The 18246-nt window shown below is 50.4% G+C and overlaps 1 protein-coding gene across 1 annotated transcript; it reads right to left on the bottom strand.

Annotated features, from left to right (window-relative positions):
• Nucleotides 1–2394: 2394 nt before the first annotated feature.
• On the bottom strand, nt 2395–8328 carry LOC131330178 (uncharacterized). Its single transcript, XM_058363677.1, has 3 exons — nt 4551–8328; nt 3213–4412; nt 2395–3161 (listed from the first exon to the last, which is right to left on the bottom strand). The coding sequence occupies exons 1-3, from the start codon at nt 8326–8328 to the stop codon at nt 2395–2397; spliced, it is 5745 nt and encodes a 1914-aa protein (XP_058219660.1).
• Between the last annotated feature and the right edge of the window lie 9918 nt (nt 8329–18246).

Genomic DNA, 18246 nt, shown 5'->3' with positions numbered 1-18246 from the left:
AGATGTTCCGCCTAGGAGCCTTTCATTTTTTTGAAAATTATATGATGTCGAGAAACGTTCGGTACTCTCGATACTACCTCTGCTCCCGGAGGAAGATGCAAAAGATCATTCCCGAGGGCATGTACGACTCGGAGAAGTGGGCCTCTGACTACGTCGAAGTTCGAGGAAATTTCCAATTCCCCGAACACGAATACGGTCAGTTTGAAATAGCCACACGCAGAGGAACACCGAGTAAGAACACTTGTCCGTTATTTGAAATGTTTATTTCTGTTGCTCTGATTTCAGTTGTCAAAATTTAACTAACGATTTCATGCTTTTCTTCGGCAGATACCACCAAGATCAACAAGGTACTGTTAAGGGCGGCCAAAGGTTGCGGTCTTGCCGACTCCCTGCTCACTATCCCAGCGGAGGAAAGAGATGCCCCAACCATCCTCAAATATACAGCTACCTACGGCGGTCGGATCCGACGAAAGGTAACTGACGAGCCTGAGCAGTCCGAGGACATCCCACAAGAGCTCCAACCGAGCTTCGACAAACCCCTCCGAGGGTCAATCCGACTTCCGACCGAAGAAGAGCCTTTCCTTGAACAACAAGAAGTTATGCCTCCGAGAAATATCAAGGAAGTTCTCCAGAAGAAGCTGGAGGAAAAAGAGAGGGAGAAGGCCCGACTGCAGAAGGCTGGAGGTGCAGCCGCTTCGGGCTCGGTCCCGAGCAAGAAAGTCCCACCTCCCCCACCCTCTAAAAAGCGACCACTGAGCGCTCCTCCTTCACCGAAGGAACCACCTGCGAGCAAAAGGGTGAGGGCGGCCACTAAGGGAAAGGGCCAAGAAGTGGAGCACCCGAAGGAGGCCACCGCAGAAGGAGAAGGGAGGGTGACTGCCGTCGACCTTGACACCCCATGGGTGCCAAGCTTCATCACACCCGGCAAGAAACAGGTTCTCAAATCGGATAGCCTGAGGGAGGATCCCTCCCTGGCTTTCACTCTCCACTCGGGGCTAGCTTTGCCGAGGGATGTACAGAATCCCCCCTCTCTGAAAGCAGCCCTGAGTGAATACTACTATCACGTAGGAAGGGTAAGTAAATGCTTTTACATTTGCAAATTTGTTTTGTTTTTGCACAAATGCCTTATTTCGTCGGAATGACTTTCGTTTTGCTTTGTTTACAGGCCACCCAGTCCATAATGAGTGCCCAGCTTCATCTCACCGAATATGACAAGAAGTCAAAACTGCAAAAGCAGTCGGTGGAATACAACAAGGCCCTGGCCAAGGAGTACAAGAAGGGCTTGGAGCAATCCGAGCTCGTGAGGCAAAGCCTCGAGGTCCAGGTCGCCAATCAAAACGACCTCATCAAGGGGCTGCAGGAGTCTACCGAGCAGACCAGAGCCGAGGGAAAAGATGAGGGGCTGGCCGAGGGGAGAGCCTTGGGGAGGGAAGAAATGAAGAAGGAGATGGAGAAAGAGGTGCAGGGGCAGTACGAGAAAGGATACGCCCAGGCCGAAGAAGACGTAACCGATCAAATCCTTGAAGTGCAGGATGAGATCAAGGAGGCCCAGCACAAAGAGAGATTTATGCTCGGCTACAACATGGGTCTCGACGATGCAGGCGTTGAAGCTGACGACGAAAGGAGGAGTCTGGTGGAAATACCACCCTTCGCCCCTGCCGAAGTTACAGCAGAGGAGACAACAGCCGACGCTGTCGAATCGATCACCCTACCAGCCCCGGCCGAAGCTCCCATCCTACCGGCCCAAACCGACGCTCCAACCCCATCAGCCCCAGCCGACGTTGCAGCGGATTAGATTTGTTTTCGTTTAGTTTTTGTTTTGTTTTGAATATTTTTTGAATATGGTTGGCTCCGAACAAGGAGAACCCTATCAGCCATTGGATGTAACAAACGTTGGAGAATTTCTTTTTGAATGACAATCGTCTATTCGTTCGGTATGGATGTTGTTTCCAAGTATATAAATATTTGCCAAGTCTTTTTATTCGGTAGATACATCACAACTCAGAAATTTTTCAAGTCTTTTCATTCGGAAGGACTGTTTATGTGATTTTGAAGTCACTAAGAGATGAACTCAGGTTTACCCATATAGTAGCCCCCTGCCCTATTGTATTACTGCAGGAATAGAATAAGGCAGTAGGATGGGAAAACTGAGCCGAAAAAGTGATCATGGGTTTCGAGAATTTCACCCGAACAAACAAATGGCTTCGAGAATTGCACCTGAACAAACAAATTATCATGGGCTTCGAGAATTTCACCCGAACAAGAGATGTTACCGGAGCTAGATAAAATACCCCTTGTGTAAAAATAAAGCAGAATACTGGACGAATTTATATTAAGTGCATAACGCTCAAAGGCGTATGGGCCGAGCAAAGATGTATACAAAAGATGCCAACACTAGCCATGGAATTTCCTAAGCTTTTGGGCATTCCATGGATTAGCGATTGGCGTGCCATCCATCTCAGCAAGCTTGTAGACTCCATGCCCGATCTTCTCAACCACTCGGTAAGGTCCTTCATAGGGATCCTTCAGCTTGGTCAACTTTGTCGCTTCGGTAACCATCCGAAGGACTAAGTCCCCGACGTTGAATGGTCGAGCACGAACATTGCGGTTGTAGCCCCTTGCAACTTCTTGCTGGTACGCGGCGTGCCGAAGGTTAGCATTGTCACGCAGTTCTTCGGCTAAATCTAACTCGGTACCCACAAGAACACTGTTGTCGATAGGGTTAAAATTCTCCGTCCGAACTGTAGGGATCATAGTAGATAAAGGGAGGACAGCCTCCATACCGTAGGCCATAGCGAACGGAGTACGGCCGGTGGACCGCCGAGGTGTTGTTCGATAGGCCCACAAGACGTGTGGAAGCTCTTCCACCCACTTACCTAGCTTCCGATCCAGACGGCGCTTCAGCCCCCGAGTGATTGTCTTGTTCGATGCTTCGGCTTGTCCATTACCTTGAGGATATGCCACCGAGGAATTTTGGATGGTAATGTGGCGCTTCGCATAAAAAGCTTTGAGAGCGGAGGCAACAAATTGGGAGCCATTATCAGAAAGGATGGCGTACGGTACGCCGAACCTGGAGATAATGTGCTTCCAAATAAAGCGTTCCACGTCCCCGGCGGTGGTCTTGATCATGGGGGAAGCTTCTACCCACTTGGTGAACAAATCTGTGGCAGTGAGCATGTACTCAAATCCTCCAGGCGCCTTCGGCATCTTGCCAACTATGTCAAAAGCCCAAACTGCAAACGGCCACGGACTGGTGATCATTTTAAGGGGGAATGCAGGTTGGTGGATGAGAGATGCTTGCTTTTGACACCGAACACAGAGCTTTACGTATTCTTCGGATTGTTTGACCATCTTCGGCCACCAATAGCCTTGTGTCAGGGCACGCTGCGCAAGGGACCATCCTCCTGAGTGAGCCCCACAGCTACCCGAATGAAGTTCCTCCAGGACGGCTGGCACAAGGTCGTCGTGGACGACACGCAGATCGGGGCCAGTGAAAGTCCGTCGGTAGAGATTGTCATTCGGTCCCAAGAAAAAATTGGCGGCTCGGCAACGGATTTTGTACGCTTCGCGCTTGTTCGTCGGTAGCACTTGATTCTTCAGGTAAGCAACCACAGAATCCAGCTGGCTTGGGCCGAGGGCGATGGCCATAACCTGTTCAGACGGCTTTTCGAAGCACGATTTGGGGACCTCGTCAAAGGTGATGGTGCGACTACCCGAGGTCTTGTAGACTGAAGCAAGACCTGCAAGGGCGTCAGCATGGGCGTTATGCTCCCGAGCGATCCACTCCACTTCTACGCGTCCAAATCTTCCGAACAAATCTAAGACGTGGCTCACGTAAGCATTCATACGTGGATCTTTGGCCTGATAATCGTCGTTTAAATGCCCCACAATGAGCTGAGAGTCACAAAAGACATGAACCGAATCCGCATCCAGCCGAAGAGCAAGTTGGAGGTCTGCAATTAGAGCTTCATATTCCGCCTCGTTGTTCGTCGCCGTGTACCCAATTGAAACCACGCTTTCATGAACAGTCCCGCTGGGTGAGACAAGGACGATGCCTGCACCAGCTCCATGAACATTAGAAGCCCCATCGACGGTCAGTCGCCAAGCGTCGCCGGAGAAGAGCTTCCATTGTCGTTTGGGTTTCTTGCGTCCGAAGGTATACCGAGCACGGAGTGGTTCGGTTTGACAGACGGACGGCCCTTCCAAAACCTCTTCTTCTTGAATCCGAGCTTCATCAGCAGCAGTTGCCAGGGCATTGGCCTCGTCTTGTAAGCCGGGAGTGAGTTCGGCAAAGAAGTCGGCCAAGACTTGCCCTTTGATAGCTGTCCGAGGCTCGAATTGGATGTCGAAGTTGGCCAAGTCTTGAGAGAATTTCAGGATTCGGCTCGACGTGTCCGTTTTCCGAAGAACAGCTTTGAGAGGAAACTCAGTGAGGACCACAATCCTATGGGATTGAAAGTAGGGCAGGAGGCTCGTTTTAGCAGAAACGAGAGCCAATGCTAACTTTTCCATAGGCAGATACCTCGTCTGAGAATCCGTCATCGTTTTACTGGAATAGAAGATCGGTTGATGGTCCATCCCCTCTCTCCGAACAAGAACCGCGCTCGTTGCATGGTCGGAAACGGCAAGGTAAAGATAGAGATCTTCATCGGGCAGGGGCTTGACGAGCAAAGGAGCGTGAGATAGGTATTGCTTTAAAGATTGCAGAGCTTGCTCGCATTCCTCTGTCCATACAAACCTGCGTCGGCTTGTTGTGATTGCTCGGAAGAACGGGCTGCAGAGATCGCTCGAACGTCGAATGAAACGGTTCAAGGCAGCAACCATCCCCGTGAGCCGCTGTACCTCTTTAATTGTCGTTGGAGCTCGTAGCCGCTGCACAGCCAAAATTTGGGTAGGATCAGTTTCAATTCCTCGGCGACTCACCATGTATCCTAGGAATTTCCCCGAGCTAACGCCAAACGCACACTTCTCGGCATTGAGACGTAGCTTCCTATGTTTTAGAACAGCAAAGACCTCTCCCAGATCTCGAAGGTGGTCCCGAGCGAACATGCTCCTGCAAACCAAATCGTCAATATAAGCTTCTACTTTTACGCCAAGCATGCCAGGAAACATCTTCGTGATGGAGCGTTGGAAAGTGGCACCTGCATTCTTCAAGCCGAACGGGACAACCTTGTAGCAGAAGGTTCCCCGAGGCGAGATGAAAGCCGTTTTTTCCTGATCTTCCGGATCCAAAGCGATTTGATGGTAGCCCCGATACGCGTCCATGAAGCTTAAGCGCTCGCATCCTGCCGTTGCGTCTACCATCTGCTCAATCCGAGGAAGTGGAAATCGATCCATGGGGCAGGCGTCATTGAGGTTCGTGTAATCGACACAGACCCTTAGTTTCCCATTTTTCTTCGGGACTACCACTGGGTTGGCAAGCCAGGTGGGGTATAGCACTTCCCGAATGACGCCAGCTTCCAACAGTTGATTCACCTCTGCTATCACAGCTTCGGTGTGTGCGGCCGACGAGCGTCGGACTTTTTGCACAACCGGTCGCCTATTCGGATCTACATTCAATGAGTGCATGGCGAACGAAGGGTCCACGCCCGGCATGTCTTGTGGTGTCCAAGCAAAGACCTCTATGTTTCTCATCAGGAATTGATACATCTCCTCACGTTCGTCCACGCTCAATGAACTCCCGATCAAAAAATATCTTCCTTCTTCCCCAGGAATGGAAAAACGTATTAGCTCCTCGGCTGACCTTTGTTCGGCAAGTACACCAACATCCTCAATCATTGGGATAGGAGCGGCAGCCACGCATTGTACCTCCATGCAGCTCTGTTTGTTCGTTACAGTGCTGATGTAGCATTTCTTAGATTGGATTTGATCGCCTGGCAGGCTTTCCTGTCGTCTGTTCCATCCGACGAATTTTACCACCTGGTGATATGTTGAAGCAACCGCTTGCATTTTGTGTAGCCAGGTTCGGCCAAGAATGACGTTGTACGGACTTGGCGAAGCGACCACCACAAATTCGATCTCCAGGATGCGTGACCCAGCTCGCACAGGGAGGGTAGTCAGGCCGAGTGGCCAAACCGGGGCTCCCGTAAAACTGACGAGGGGAGCTGACGCTGTCCGAAGTTGAGCGGGAGATAATCCGAGGCTCTGATAAGTAGAGAAAAACATGACATCGGCAGAGCTTCCCTGATCTATCAATACCCGTTGTACGGTTGATTTTTCAATGGCAATAGTGACGACGAGGGCATCTGCATGTGGAAGTTGCACTCCTTTTAAGTCGTCGGAAGAAAAAGTTATGGTACCGCCGAAGCTCGGATCTTCCCATTTTCGCTTTCCCGAAGCTCCAACGTTGCAGACTGACGCAGAGGCGACAGCCCTGTCAATTTCTGAATGAAGTTCGGCCGCCCTTCCTTCGGATACGAGTCCTTGTATGACGCTTACGAGATTGCCAACAAGAGGGGGAGGTGGAGGAAGTGGATTTTGCCGAACGTCGATCCACTGATTGAGGTGACCGGCAGCTGCTAACTCTTCTAGATACCTTTTGAAAGGTGGGCATTGCGTGGTGTAATGGCCACGTTCCTTATGATACGTGCACATCCCCGGTCCGCTCCCGACGGTGCCTAAGAGTACCGTTGGCCAAACAAAGAACGGCAATTTGCCAATGATGTTAAGAAGTTTATAAATAGGTTCAGTGAATACCGTACGTTCGGCGACGTATTCGTCCGGTCGGGGTTCTCTTTTCGTTCGTGTCCAGGATTGTGGCTGAGGGTGCTGCGGGGGTCGGCCCTTGTTGTTCGACTTGTTCGAGGCCTGGCCCGAGCTACCTTGGCTTCCTTGCCCTTGGCGAACGTTCGATACCTGCTTCTTCGGCCCTATCGTCTTGGCGGGTTCAGCCTTTGATGTATGTCGCTCGGCCATTGCTTCTTCGTGAACGCAATCTTTCTCGATTATTGTCATGAGCTCCCCCATTGTCTTAGGTGGATTTCGTGAGAGGTCACGAAACATTGCCGAGGTTGGGTCCAATCCATTCATGAAAGACTCGGCTGCTACCCCTTGATCACAGTTGGGAATAAGGTTATAGACTTCCCAATAACGCTCGGTATAGAGGGTGCTAAACTCCAATTCTAGCTCGTTAAAGCAAGAAATGGATTTGGGCTTCAACTGATTGTACCATAACATGATCGGTTCACTGAGAGTGAGCGGGAATATTTTACACATAAGAGCGTCAGAAAAGTTATGGAGGCTCATGGTTTGCCTGAAGCGACAAACGAACGCGACTGCGTCTTCTTTTGCCTCATAGCGCTTCAGCTTCGGCATGACGAATCTGTCTGGCGGCCGCTCTTGTTGAATAGCATCCACGAAGGGGGAAGCCTTTGCCTTCCCGAGCTTCGAATTGTCTTCGGCCTGCCCTTCGGCTGCGATCTGTGTGGCGACAGGGGGAAGAACATCAGTATGCCGCTCCGGAGTCTTTCTTCTTTCCTGCTGACGGTGCCCCTCTTTTTCCCTCGGTCGTGGAGCAGCTAGCATTAAGGGCGCCTGTGCCTCCCTCAAGTTCGTCAATGGGGCGTGCCGAGGTTGAAGAGCCGGGTCGATGGGTTGGTACACGGTTGGCAGGCCCGTGAATTGATCGTAGAGGACAATCGTATTATCGTGCTCCGAACGGTTTCCTCTGCTTTCTGTTCGGTGTCGACTGCCAGAGTTGGCTGAGTGTCGCCCATCGTGACGTTCGGAATCATGTCGCGATTGAAATGAATATTCCTGGTTGCTACTGGTATGGGGTCGCCGAGGTGGATCATTTAAGTTCACGGGCCTCTTCCCACTTTTCTGACTCATCCGTCGTTCGGAACGGTGTTTTGTTCGGACAGACTCGCCTCCCCTGTTGGTTCCCGCTGTGGAGCCCGTTGCCGAGGATCTAGTACTCTCGGCTCGAATGATGCTTGTCAGCCGAGGTCGTGAAACCCCTTGATCGAGGCGCTCAAAGACAGTTCGTCGTTCGGTAACAGCGAGTTCGGCTGTTTGGGGTGGGCGAGACGGTCGACTTCGTTTGTGGGATCTCTTCGGTCGACTGGGCTCAGCATGATGTTCGTTTGCAGGGGTTACGGTCAACCCCCCGTCCCGCTCCTCTAGCCGTTGTTGCAGCATAGTAATAACCGCTGCCTGACGTTTTTGTTCGGCCAAGGCGATATCCAACTCGGTCGGTGGAAAAGAAAGTTGGCGGGCTACATGTGGAACCGCCCTAGCCGTTTGACGGGGCTCAAGGTTGATAGATCCGTAGCCTTCCAACCCAAGGGTAAAGTTCTCTGGGCCCGGAGGTGGGAGATGTTGAGCCATTTGTTCCATGCAAATATGAAGAACAAACAGTATCTGAGATGAACAAAGGCCCTCAACGGATTATGAACGCGAAGAACACAAAGAACACCCCGAAAGTTGTTTTCTGCCGTCCCCAGCAGAGTCGCCAATTGTGGGGGCGTGATTTCTTCGTGCTCCTTCTGGTGCGGCCGCCTCCGAATGTGGGACCGTGAATTCTAACGCCGGTCTTGATGTACCTGCAGAACCGGAGGGGGCTGTTCCTCCGGGAAGAAGCTCCGATGATTAAGTCAGTAGGTGGAGAGAAGAAGTTTAGCAAGAACAATATGTTTGGAGAGAAAGAAGTGTTCTCTTAGATTAGATTTTCTCTGGATCCCCCTCTCAATGGTCATGCTTCTCTATTTATAGGCAAAGAGGTGAAGTGCTGAGCAAGTTGGCCATACTTTCCACGTGTCACGTTCTGCTCGGTCGGCGCCTTCTAGCAGGGCCAGTTAATGAACACCACTTCCCTAGTCTTTCAGAACCACATGGGTTGATGTCAGAATGGTCACATCGTTCAGAGATGTCACTTTGGATGTCTGAGAGGACAGCCTTCTTATCAGTAGATATTTATGGAAGGTTCCACAATCGTCTAGGTTCGGCGGGACCCTCGTCCGACATGTGAATTATCCGAGCGTAGGATATCCCGACCGAAGCACATCCTGGCCGAACAAACGGAAGTTCGTATCTGTGCGCCCGATAAGACCCCGAGCGAACTTATGTGTCGTACGTTCGGATATAGCCTATAATTGTTCGGTGAAGTACTCGTGATCCTGTCTATCCTTCGGTCCAGCCGATGTCCACACTCATTTATAGGTGTACTGTGATAGCTTTTATGATGGGTTAAACAGCGTGTGAACCCTCATCCCCCCTTTTGAACCTTCGAATATTTCGGCCCCCTACAAACTATTATGCCCAATCTTCTTTGGCATGGGCTTCTCATTAAGTGGTTTGCAACAGCGTCTTTCAACCATTACGCCCACTCTTCTTCGACATGGGCCAACTGTTAAGTAAGGCCGGTGAGCATTTCGCACTTGATGTGACTCCTGCGTTGACTGCTTACTCCCGCTGTACTATTCTTGCGGCCACACGATCTTGCGGCACGCTAGATTATACTCCCACGCGTACCACAGTAAATTTGGCTGCGCGGTGGCTCCCGCGATACTCGCCTTCATAGAGAATATTTTTGCTTTCTGTTTGCAACTCCGCGGTAGCTCCCGCGGAGTGACCCTTCTGGCATGTTCTCTCAAGGTCAATTCTGGGAGCTTGATTTTTGCCTCTTGGCACATTCTGCGCCAATGGCTAAACGCGAATCTTGCGGCACACTCGCAATCATTACAGTTCCAAGCTATGATTCCCGCTACTGGTAGTGCTTGCGGCAATTTGCGACTCCGCAGCCATGTGCTACTCTCGCGGAAAAAAGAGATGAGTTAGGTTCATAATGAGGGTGTTTCCCATGGTTCATCGCTTCCTTGCTAGCTTTCGGAAATAAGAGTGTGGTGGCCTCGGTTATCAGTTTGGTAATTTGACCGAGTGGTGTGAACCACGACTGAAGAAGGTCGAGTCCGTAGCTTGATTACAAGATGTCTTCGGTAATTTGTTCGGTTAAGCATTCGGTATTGGCCTTCGGTCACTTCGGAACTATCAACAGCATTTCCAGCGCTTCTAAAGCCATTTAGCAAGAGCAGTTACGCCAGATGGGGCCCATGAGGATTGTGCGGCAAGCATAATCATTGGGATCATATCTGGCCATGTGCTCCGTAACCATTTTCCTTATTCGTCACATATGACGTCACCTGAGGTGGTTACCGGAGCGTATCCTCTACGCACTAGCTTGGAGGCCAAGTAAACCTGGGTCAATAAATACAAAGGGATAGTCACCTGGAGAGGTATGCCATTCTTCCCTAACTCTAGATCTACATTCTCCCCCTGAGATCTAATTTGATCGTCGGAGGGTCATTGGGCTAACCCAGCCCTAGTGACTTGTTGCAGGTTTAGCAGCAGGGGTGCGGAGCCGCAGAGGAAGGAACCTAACCTGAATTACGGTCAAGGTCGAACCCCTACAATTGGCGACTCTGCTAGGGACCTAGCCATCCTCTCAGCATTCATCTCATTTTCTGCAGAAAACTCCATTCATCGTTCCTACTTCAGATATGGTGGAGGTGGAAGAAACGCACCGCAATGACACCACCCTCAGGCTCGGCCCCCTCGGGGACCATAACCTGGCCTCCGACGGAGCCAACGCCTTAGGGAAAGCTCATATGTCCATCGGAGTCGGAGTTGGGACCTCAACTCCGGACGGTGGCTCGTCCTCTGAACTCCACACCTACATCTGCCACCTGAAACGGAAAATTGACGACCTAACAACAGTCGTGGAACGAGACAAGCATGTTCGGGACGAATTGGTCGACATCAAGCATCTCCTCTAGATCTCCCCATCTCATTCCTCTAAGAGCCGTGGCGAAAGAAAAAGCTATCATAGTCCTCCCTGTATTCGCGAAGGAGACCACCTGGTGGAGCTCTGACCCCAGCCCTCAGTTAAAGACCGCCTTGAGCCACTAGGTGTAGAGGATGGTCGAATCGAAAGGGGTGCGTGGCATAGGGAACGTTCCTGTTCCCCTAAGCAACCTCGTCGAAAACCATCCGCCTTCGAGAGGCTCGGAGCAAGAAGCATCTCTGCCTCTTCCACTCATTCGGTTCGGATTAGCAAGGGGCAACATGAATTCATCCCAGCTTTACAAGGGTTGCCAAGGATGACAATGGTCTCTTGGAGTTCCAGACGAAGGGATACCATGAGCGTCTGAAAAATGCTTGAACCAAAAGCCCTATCATCTCACACCCTAAAGAAACCCGTAACAGAAGCCCAATCACCGAGCGACTGGAGCCGTCCCCTCGGGATAGCTACCGAAGAGACCACCATGAGCGCTCCCCCCATAAGTCGGCAAGCATCGTTCCGAAGAGAAAGGAGTATGAAAGGTTGGATCAGCTTGTCCCGAAGAAGCGTACAGTGACCGAGCGTCCAGACGGTTCCGACCGTTCGATCCGACTTCATCGCGACACCAGGCTAGAAAGACTCAAGACCTCTCCTTTCATAAGAGAGATAGACTCGGTCACCCCCCAAAAAGGATTCACCGAACCCAAATTTGCTAAGTACAATGGCAAGACTAAGGCATACACTCACCTAGGACAATACAAGCTTGTCATGTCTCTTTTCCTCCGGAACGAACCTTCGGACGATACCTTCTTATGTAAGGTTTTCCCCTCCAGCCTCGGGAACCTGGGTCTCACATGGTTGAACCAGCTCCCAGCCCGATCAATCTCCTCGTTCGACTCCCTCTGTGATGCCTTCATGGCTTGATTAGTCACGAGCAACAAGCACGAGAAGGAAATCGATTCCCTCCTCGCTCTCCGAAAATGAAATGACGAAACGCTCCGCCAGTAGGTCGGTCGCTACTGGGAATTGTTCAATGAAATAGAAGGTTGTGACAGTGTCATCTCGGCCCGAGGATTCAAGCTCGGTCTTACCTCCCAGGACGAACAGGTCTACGACAACCTCGCTCGCCACAAGCCCAACTCCATGAAAGACCTCATAACTCGTATCGAGGGTGGTGCCAGTTCATCGAATCCAAAGCTGAGAGGGGCATCGGGAAGCTCACAAACTCAATAACAGTGTTAGCTTCGGTAGCCACTCCGGCTCCCATACCTGTTTCAACCCCTAAAAAATAGGTTAACAACATCAAGCAGTCTTCGAGGAAAGGACCGAAGCCAACCGACTTCAACGCCAAGAAAACCGTCTTTGCCTCTCCAATCTACCGGATCATCAACCAAGTGAAAAATCAGCCTTTCTTCTCCTTCCCAAACCAAAAACTCGGCACCGAGAACGGGAAAATCAAGAACCCTATCGTCCGATGCAATTACCACAATGAGCAAGGTCACTTTACCACTGCCTGCAAGCCTTTCAAGGCTTACTTGGAGCAGATTGGAGCAGGAGGCCATCTTGGTAACTTCATTGACCACGAGAAGACCAGGGCTCGAGCACAGCGTTCCGAGAACCATACCGAAGAAGAAGTTCAAACGATCCATGTTATCCACGGCCCTCTTAACTCCGGGGCCGCTTGTATCATACGTGCCGAGCTAGATGATGCCTCTTCCTCCAAACAGGTCATGTTGGTCGGTCCCGAGCCAAAGTGTGCCAGGACCGATGACGGCTCCAAATGGACTATCACCTTTACCGAGAAAAGACCTCGACCGGATCCAGCTCCCACATAATGGCGCCCTCGTGGTCACGTTACACATTGGAACCTTAACGTCCAACGTGTCCTTGTGGACCAAAGCAGCTCTGTCGAGGTCATGTACTATTCTCTATTCAAGGATTTGAAGATCTAAGACACCGACCTCCGTCCCTCCGAATTCCCCCTCATTGGGTTCAACGGGGCACCGGTATGGCCCCTTGGCACCATCACTCTTCCCGTCCGCGCAGGATCCGTGCTCCTTGACATAGAATTTATGGTGGTAGATGTTCCCAGTCCTTACAAAGCAAATGTCGGGCGCACCTGGCTCCATAAGTTGAAAGTTATCGCCTCCATTTATCACCAGGTGGTCCGCTTCATCGGTGCTACTGGACGCCAGGAGGACTTATATGGAGATCAAACCGCGGCCAAAAGATGTTATGTTAACGCGGTCCGAAGCAGGAGGCAAACTTCCCAAGTCAACCTCATCGAGGTTCCCGAGGTCCCAGTTCTATAAGACGTCGGCAGACCGACCGACGAGAAAGCAATAGAAGACCTTATCACCGTCCCAATCACTGAAGATGGTTCTCATTTTTTCCTCATCGATTCCTCACTTAATGACTCCGACCAGAACGAGATGGTTGACTTCCTCAACAAAAACATAGAAGTATTCGCATGGACCCCGTATGAGATGCCCGAGGTCGATCCCTCGTTTATTTACCACGAACTCAACATTGACCGAGCCAAACGCCCAGTTGCACAAAGAGCAAGGTGATCCTCCCCGGTCCATTCCGAAGCTATCATTGACGAGGTCAACCCACTCCTAAATGCGAAGGCCATCCAAGGAGTGCAATACCTTAGGTGGTTGGCCCACACCGTGGTGGTCAAGAAGAAGAATGGCAAATGGCAGGTTTGCGTCAATTATTCCAATCTTAATGACGCCTGCCCAAAAGACTTCTTCCCCCTTCCACGGATTGACCAGCTCGTCGATGCCACAACCGGCCATGCCCGACTCAGTTTTACGGACACTTACTAGGGCTATCATCAGATCGCCATGAGCGAAGGAGACGTCAAAAACACAGACTTCATCACCTCTCATGGAATCTTCGGATATCTCGTTATGCCCTTCGGCCTAAAAAACGACGGGGCCACCTTTGAATGAAAGATAACCAAGATGTTTGAGTGCTTACTTGGTGACACCATGATGGCTTACATTGACGACATGGTAGTCAAAAAGAATGGTTGTCGGTGATCACCTAACCCACCTCGCCGAAGCCTTCGAAATCCTCAAAAAACATAAGCTCGGCCTCAATGCCGAAAAGTGTGCCTTCAGTGTCAGCTCCGGCAAATTTCTTGATCACCTCGTCTCCCAACGCAGTATTGAAGCCGACCCTGCTCAACTACTTGCCATTGAGAAACTATCGGCTCCCTATAACAAGAAGAACGTTCAAGGTTTAACAGGCATGGCCGCCGCCCTGAACCGATTCATCAGTCGCTCCTCCGACAAATGCCAACCATTTTGCGCCCTCTTAAAGGGCAACCGACGAAGCTTTAATTGGACAAAAGACTGTGATCGAGCCCTCCAGCAGTTGAAGACTTACCTTTCCGAGGCCCCACTCCTCTTCATGCCTCGGGACCAGGAGGACTTGTTTCTATACCTGGCCGTCTTTCCGCACACCATAAGCTCGGTGCTCGTCCGATAGGAAGGTCAGGATCACCAACCCATCTACTACTCTAGTAAGACAATGACCCCTACCGAGACATGCTATTTACCACAGGAAAAACTTGTTCTCGCCCATGTCTCAACCTCCAGGAAGCTCGCTCCATACTTCCAGTCACACCGCATCATCGTCCTCATTGAGTACCCTCTTAAATCTCTTCTCCGGAAGGCAGATCTTTCTAACCGGATCTCTTAGTGGGCTGTCGAACTCACGAACTATGAAATCCATTTCTAGCCTTAGACAGCAATCAAAGCTCAGGCCCTCGCTGACTTCATCGCCGAACTCACTCTGGTTGATCCTCCTACTTCGGCTCCAGCTCCAAGCACCGAAGCAATGCTCCAGGAAAACCCGAGCACTATCTGGAAGCTTTTTCACGGAGATGTATGGAAGATGTATGTCGACGGCGCTTCCAATAGCCAAGGCACAGAAGCCGGGTCGTCCTCCTCTCCCCTTCTAGCGTTTTACACGAAAGCTCCCTCTCTATCAACTTCCCAGCCTCCAACAATGAGGTTGAGTACAAAGCACTTATCTCAGGGCTCAAAACGGCCGAAGCCCTGCGTATTGAAGAACTTGTGGTTTATAGTGATTCCCAATTAGTAGTCAACCAAATCTCCGAGGAATATGAAGCTCGGGATGACCGAATGCGTACTTACCTTAGCTCTGTCGTCCGACTCATCAAGAATTTCAAAGCTATCCGAGTCGAACATATCTCTAGGGAACAGAATTCCCATGCCGATGCTTTTGCAGGGCTCGCCTCGGCTTGCTCCTCGTCAAGACATCGCTCTATCTCTTTCAGCTCCATTGACAAGCCCAGTTTCAAACTTGAAGTATTGAATCAAGAGGTACTCAGCATAGAGCTCGGCCCGAGCTGGATGGATGAGATCATTGGCTACCTTTGAGATGATATCCTCCCCATCGACAAGAAGGACGCTCATCGACTCCGCAGTAAAGCCGCTCTTTTTTCGCTTAATCAGAACGGTAAGCATTACCGAAGATCATTAATCGGCCCGTATTTGCTGGTCGCACAACCCCACCAAGTACCGGGCATCATCGAAGAGCTCCACACCGGTGACAGCCGTTGTCACTCCGGTGGATAGTCCTTCGCTCACCGAGCCATCTCCCAGGGGTATTGGTGGCCAACAATGAAGAAGGATTCTGAAGAGTTTGTCAAGCGTTGTAGGAAATGCAAGATGTTCGCCCCTATCGTCGGTAAGCTCCCCGTTGCTCCTGGTGGGTTCAAGTTCCTCTTAACCGTCACTGACTATTTCTTGAAATGGGTCGAAGTCTAGCCCTTAGTAACTATTGAAGAAATAGATGTCATTCATTTCGTTTGGCGAAATATCATTTCTCGCTTTGGTGTTCCCTTTGCCATCATCATGGACAACGAGTGGTAGTTTATCAGTCAGAAATACTGATCCCTATTAAACGAATACGGCATCAAATGAGACACATCCACTTCGGCTTAGTCCCAAGGTAACAGGCAAGCCGAGGCTGCGAACAAGGTAATTTCATCCGGGCTCAAGCGCCAACTTGAGTCATGCCGGGGCAAATGGGCCGAGTTACCTAGGGTACTCTGGGGCTATCGTACTACACCTCAGCGATCCACTGGTCGCACTCCCTTCTCCTTGGCATTTAGAATGGAGGCTATCATTCCCCTCCAAGTCGGGCTCCCAACAATGTGTACTAAAATTTCGACGGGTCGGTAAACAACGACAACATCACTTCGGATCTCGACTTGGCCAAAGACAAACGTGAAAATGCAAGGATCAAGCTCGCATCGTACCAACAGGAAGTTGCAAAGGGCCACAACCATAGCGTCCATCTTAGGTCGTTCAAACCTAACAACCTCGTCTGAAAGAAAGTGGTGGAAAAGTCCAAGAAAAGGAAGTTAATGCCCAACTGGGAGGGCCCCTACTGAGTCCTCAAGCACCTCGGCTCAGGAAATTACAAGTTGGAGAAGCTGGACGGTTCTCCTATTGCTAAAACCTGGAACGCAAACAACCTGAAAAAGTTGTATGGCTAGCAGCCCCTCAGTTCTGAGGACCCGTCGTTTTCCCTTTTACCAGTATTTATCTTCTAAGTAATTTTGTTTTGGGGACAACTTGCTTATGTAACGACAGTACCAAGCACGTATCAATGAGAATTTTCTTTTCTTACCAATGCCTGTTTTTTTTGTTTCTGTTGTTTACTTTTTCCACTCAGTTCGTTATCGATCGGACCGTTTTATTTTGACTTCAGGGGTTTGTCTTCTCCTGGGTGAAACCCTCGGGCAAAATTCCCTCAAAGTCTCCCCGACCTTCGCGGTCGTTTGGACTTGCGGTCGTTCGCTTTAACGATACTCGATTTTCTCCCAAGCCCCTTATACCGAGCCACCTATAGTCATTCACTGCTCGGTTTCGCTGCATCCCAAAGTCCTGGCCAGTGCCATCTCCCCTTCGGGACCCCAGCCTAAATCCCTAGTAGCCCTACCTTATCATGAGTTTGTTCATCACTCAATAATTTCCTAACAACTAGCCAAGGCACCCTAACCCGAAGTAGGGGTGTGGAAATTCAAAATTGCTTCATACTTGCTTTGGATTAGGTCACTCGACCCCTCCCGACCTTGTCAGAGGAAGGGGCTTCAGAAATTGACCCCTATGCTTCGATTCCCTTCCTACTTGCTTAACACAGCAGACCTGCCCAAAGCAGGAGGCACCCACAAATAAACCTTTTTTTGAGCCATCTTTGAGTATGTTTTGCAAATGCTCTGGTCCGTGCTTCGGTAAAACCTATTTGACAAATCCACAAGTCTCACCGAAGCAGGGGGATCGACACCGAAGCAGCAACAACAAATTCGTACAAGCATTTCAAAGATAAACATAACATTCGGGAATAGAAAACATTATTCACACAAGCTACAAAAGTGAATTGCAAGTTCAAATCCTACTTAAACAAGTGATCCGGCTTTGGCCAGGCATTCGGCACCTACCATAGCAAGAAATATTTACAAACTCTGGAACGGCAAACTCCAAATGTTCAGAGCCGTCCAGTCAAATGGTAAAACAAAAAGTTTAAAACATTTCTCAGAAGAGAGGGGTGAAGCTTTTTCAAGCATCAGCAGGAGCAGGGGCACCGGGATCAACCTGGTTCTCGGGGACCTATAATTCCTCGGGATTCGGCACTATTTCATCTTCCTCTTTGGGCAACTCGAGCTCTTTGGGAGGTGGCTGGGGCACGGCTCAGAGTTCTGAGTTTTCAAGGAGATCAAGTTTGCTTAACAGGGCCTCGTGGCTGAAGCGTACTCCGTCTAGGAAGCGATCTCTGTGTAGCTCAGCCTCAATCTCTCAAACTTGCTTCTTGTATTCTACTCCGGCCGCGTCCCAACCTTCATCATAACCTTTGTTCCTCGCAGCCTCAACATCGCGAGCTCGCGTGACCCTCAGAGTCGTTGCATCCTTTTCAGCCTTTGCAGCTCGACCCTCGGCGAGTACCCTCTCCTTATCACATCTCTAGAAGTCCGTGAGGCAAAGGTCGCAAGTTTCCCGAGTAATCTTTAGGTCATCCTCCCTCAACCCAAGAGCCTGCTTCAACTCCTCTATCTGCCACTCCTGCGCTTTGCATCTATCATTCACTACCAATTCCCGAGCGCCAGCCTGCCGACTCAAAATAGAAAAAAACGTTGATCAAAACCAATATTAAATCAAAATGGGTTGAAGAAAAGCAGCTTACATTCAGAAGCGCCTGTGCTATTTCCCCTGTGAGATGCTCGGTGCAGCCTTTGACAGCTCGGGCATCCTTTGGGAGAATGCAGGACCGAAGCAACCCGAATGCCATCCCGATATTAGTGGAAGCACTGTCAGCGTGATGAATTAGGCGTCCCACATAATGTCGAACCTTGGGAGCCCAGGGGACCTCTCTTGCTGGAACCCTAGTCTCGATATCAGTTCCCCCCTAGTTTCATCTCCCTCGTCTCG

This window comes from Rhododendron vialii, chromosome 1a, assembly GCF_030253575.1.
Source record: "Rhododendron vialii isolate Sample 1 chromosome 1a, ASM3025357v1".
NCBI classification, from domain to species: Eukaryota; Viridiplantae; Streptophyta; class Magnoliopsida; order Ericales; family Ericaceae; genus Rhododendron; species Rhododendron vialii.
Note: the sequence above shows the minus strand (reverse complement) of the source record. Positions and strands in the feature narration are given on the sequence as shown.

Bases quoted from the DNA above. Each gene is read 5' to 3' on its own strand.
- LOC131330178 (XM_058363677.1), bottom strand. From the start codon at position 8,328: ATGGCTCAACATCTCCCACCTCCGGGCCCAGAGAACTTTACCCTTGGG. The intron at 4,413-4,550 runs GTAAAACGATGA...TTCCTCTCAAAG, and splicing joins TCAACCGATCTTCTATTCCA to CTGTTCTTCGGAAAACGGAC. The intron at 3,162-3,212 runs GCAAGATGCCGA...TCACTGCCACAG, and splicing joins TTGGGCTTTTGACATAGTTG to ATTTGTTCACCAAGTGGGTA.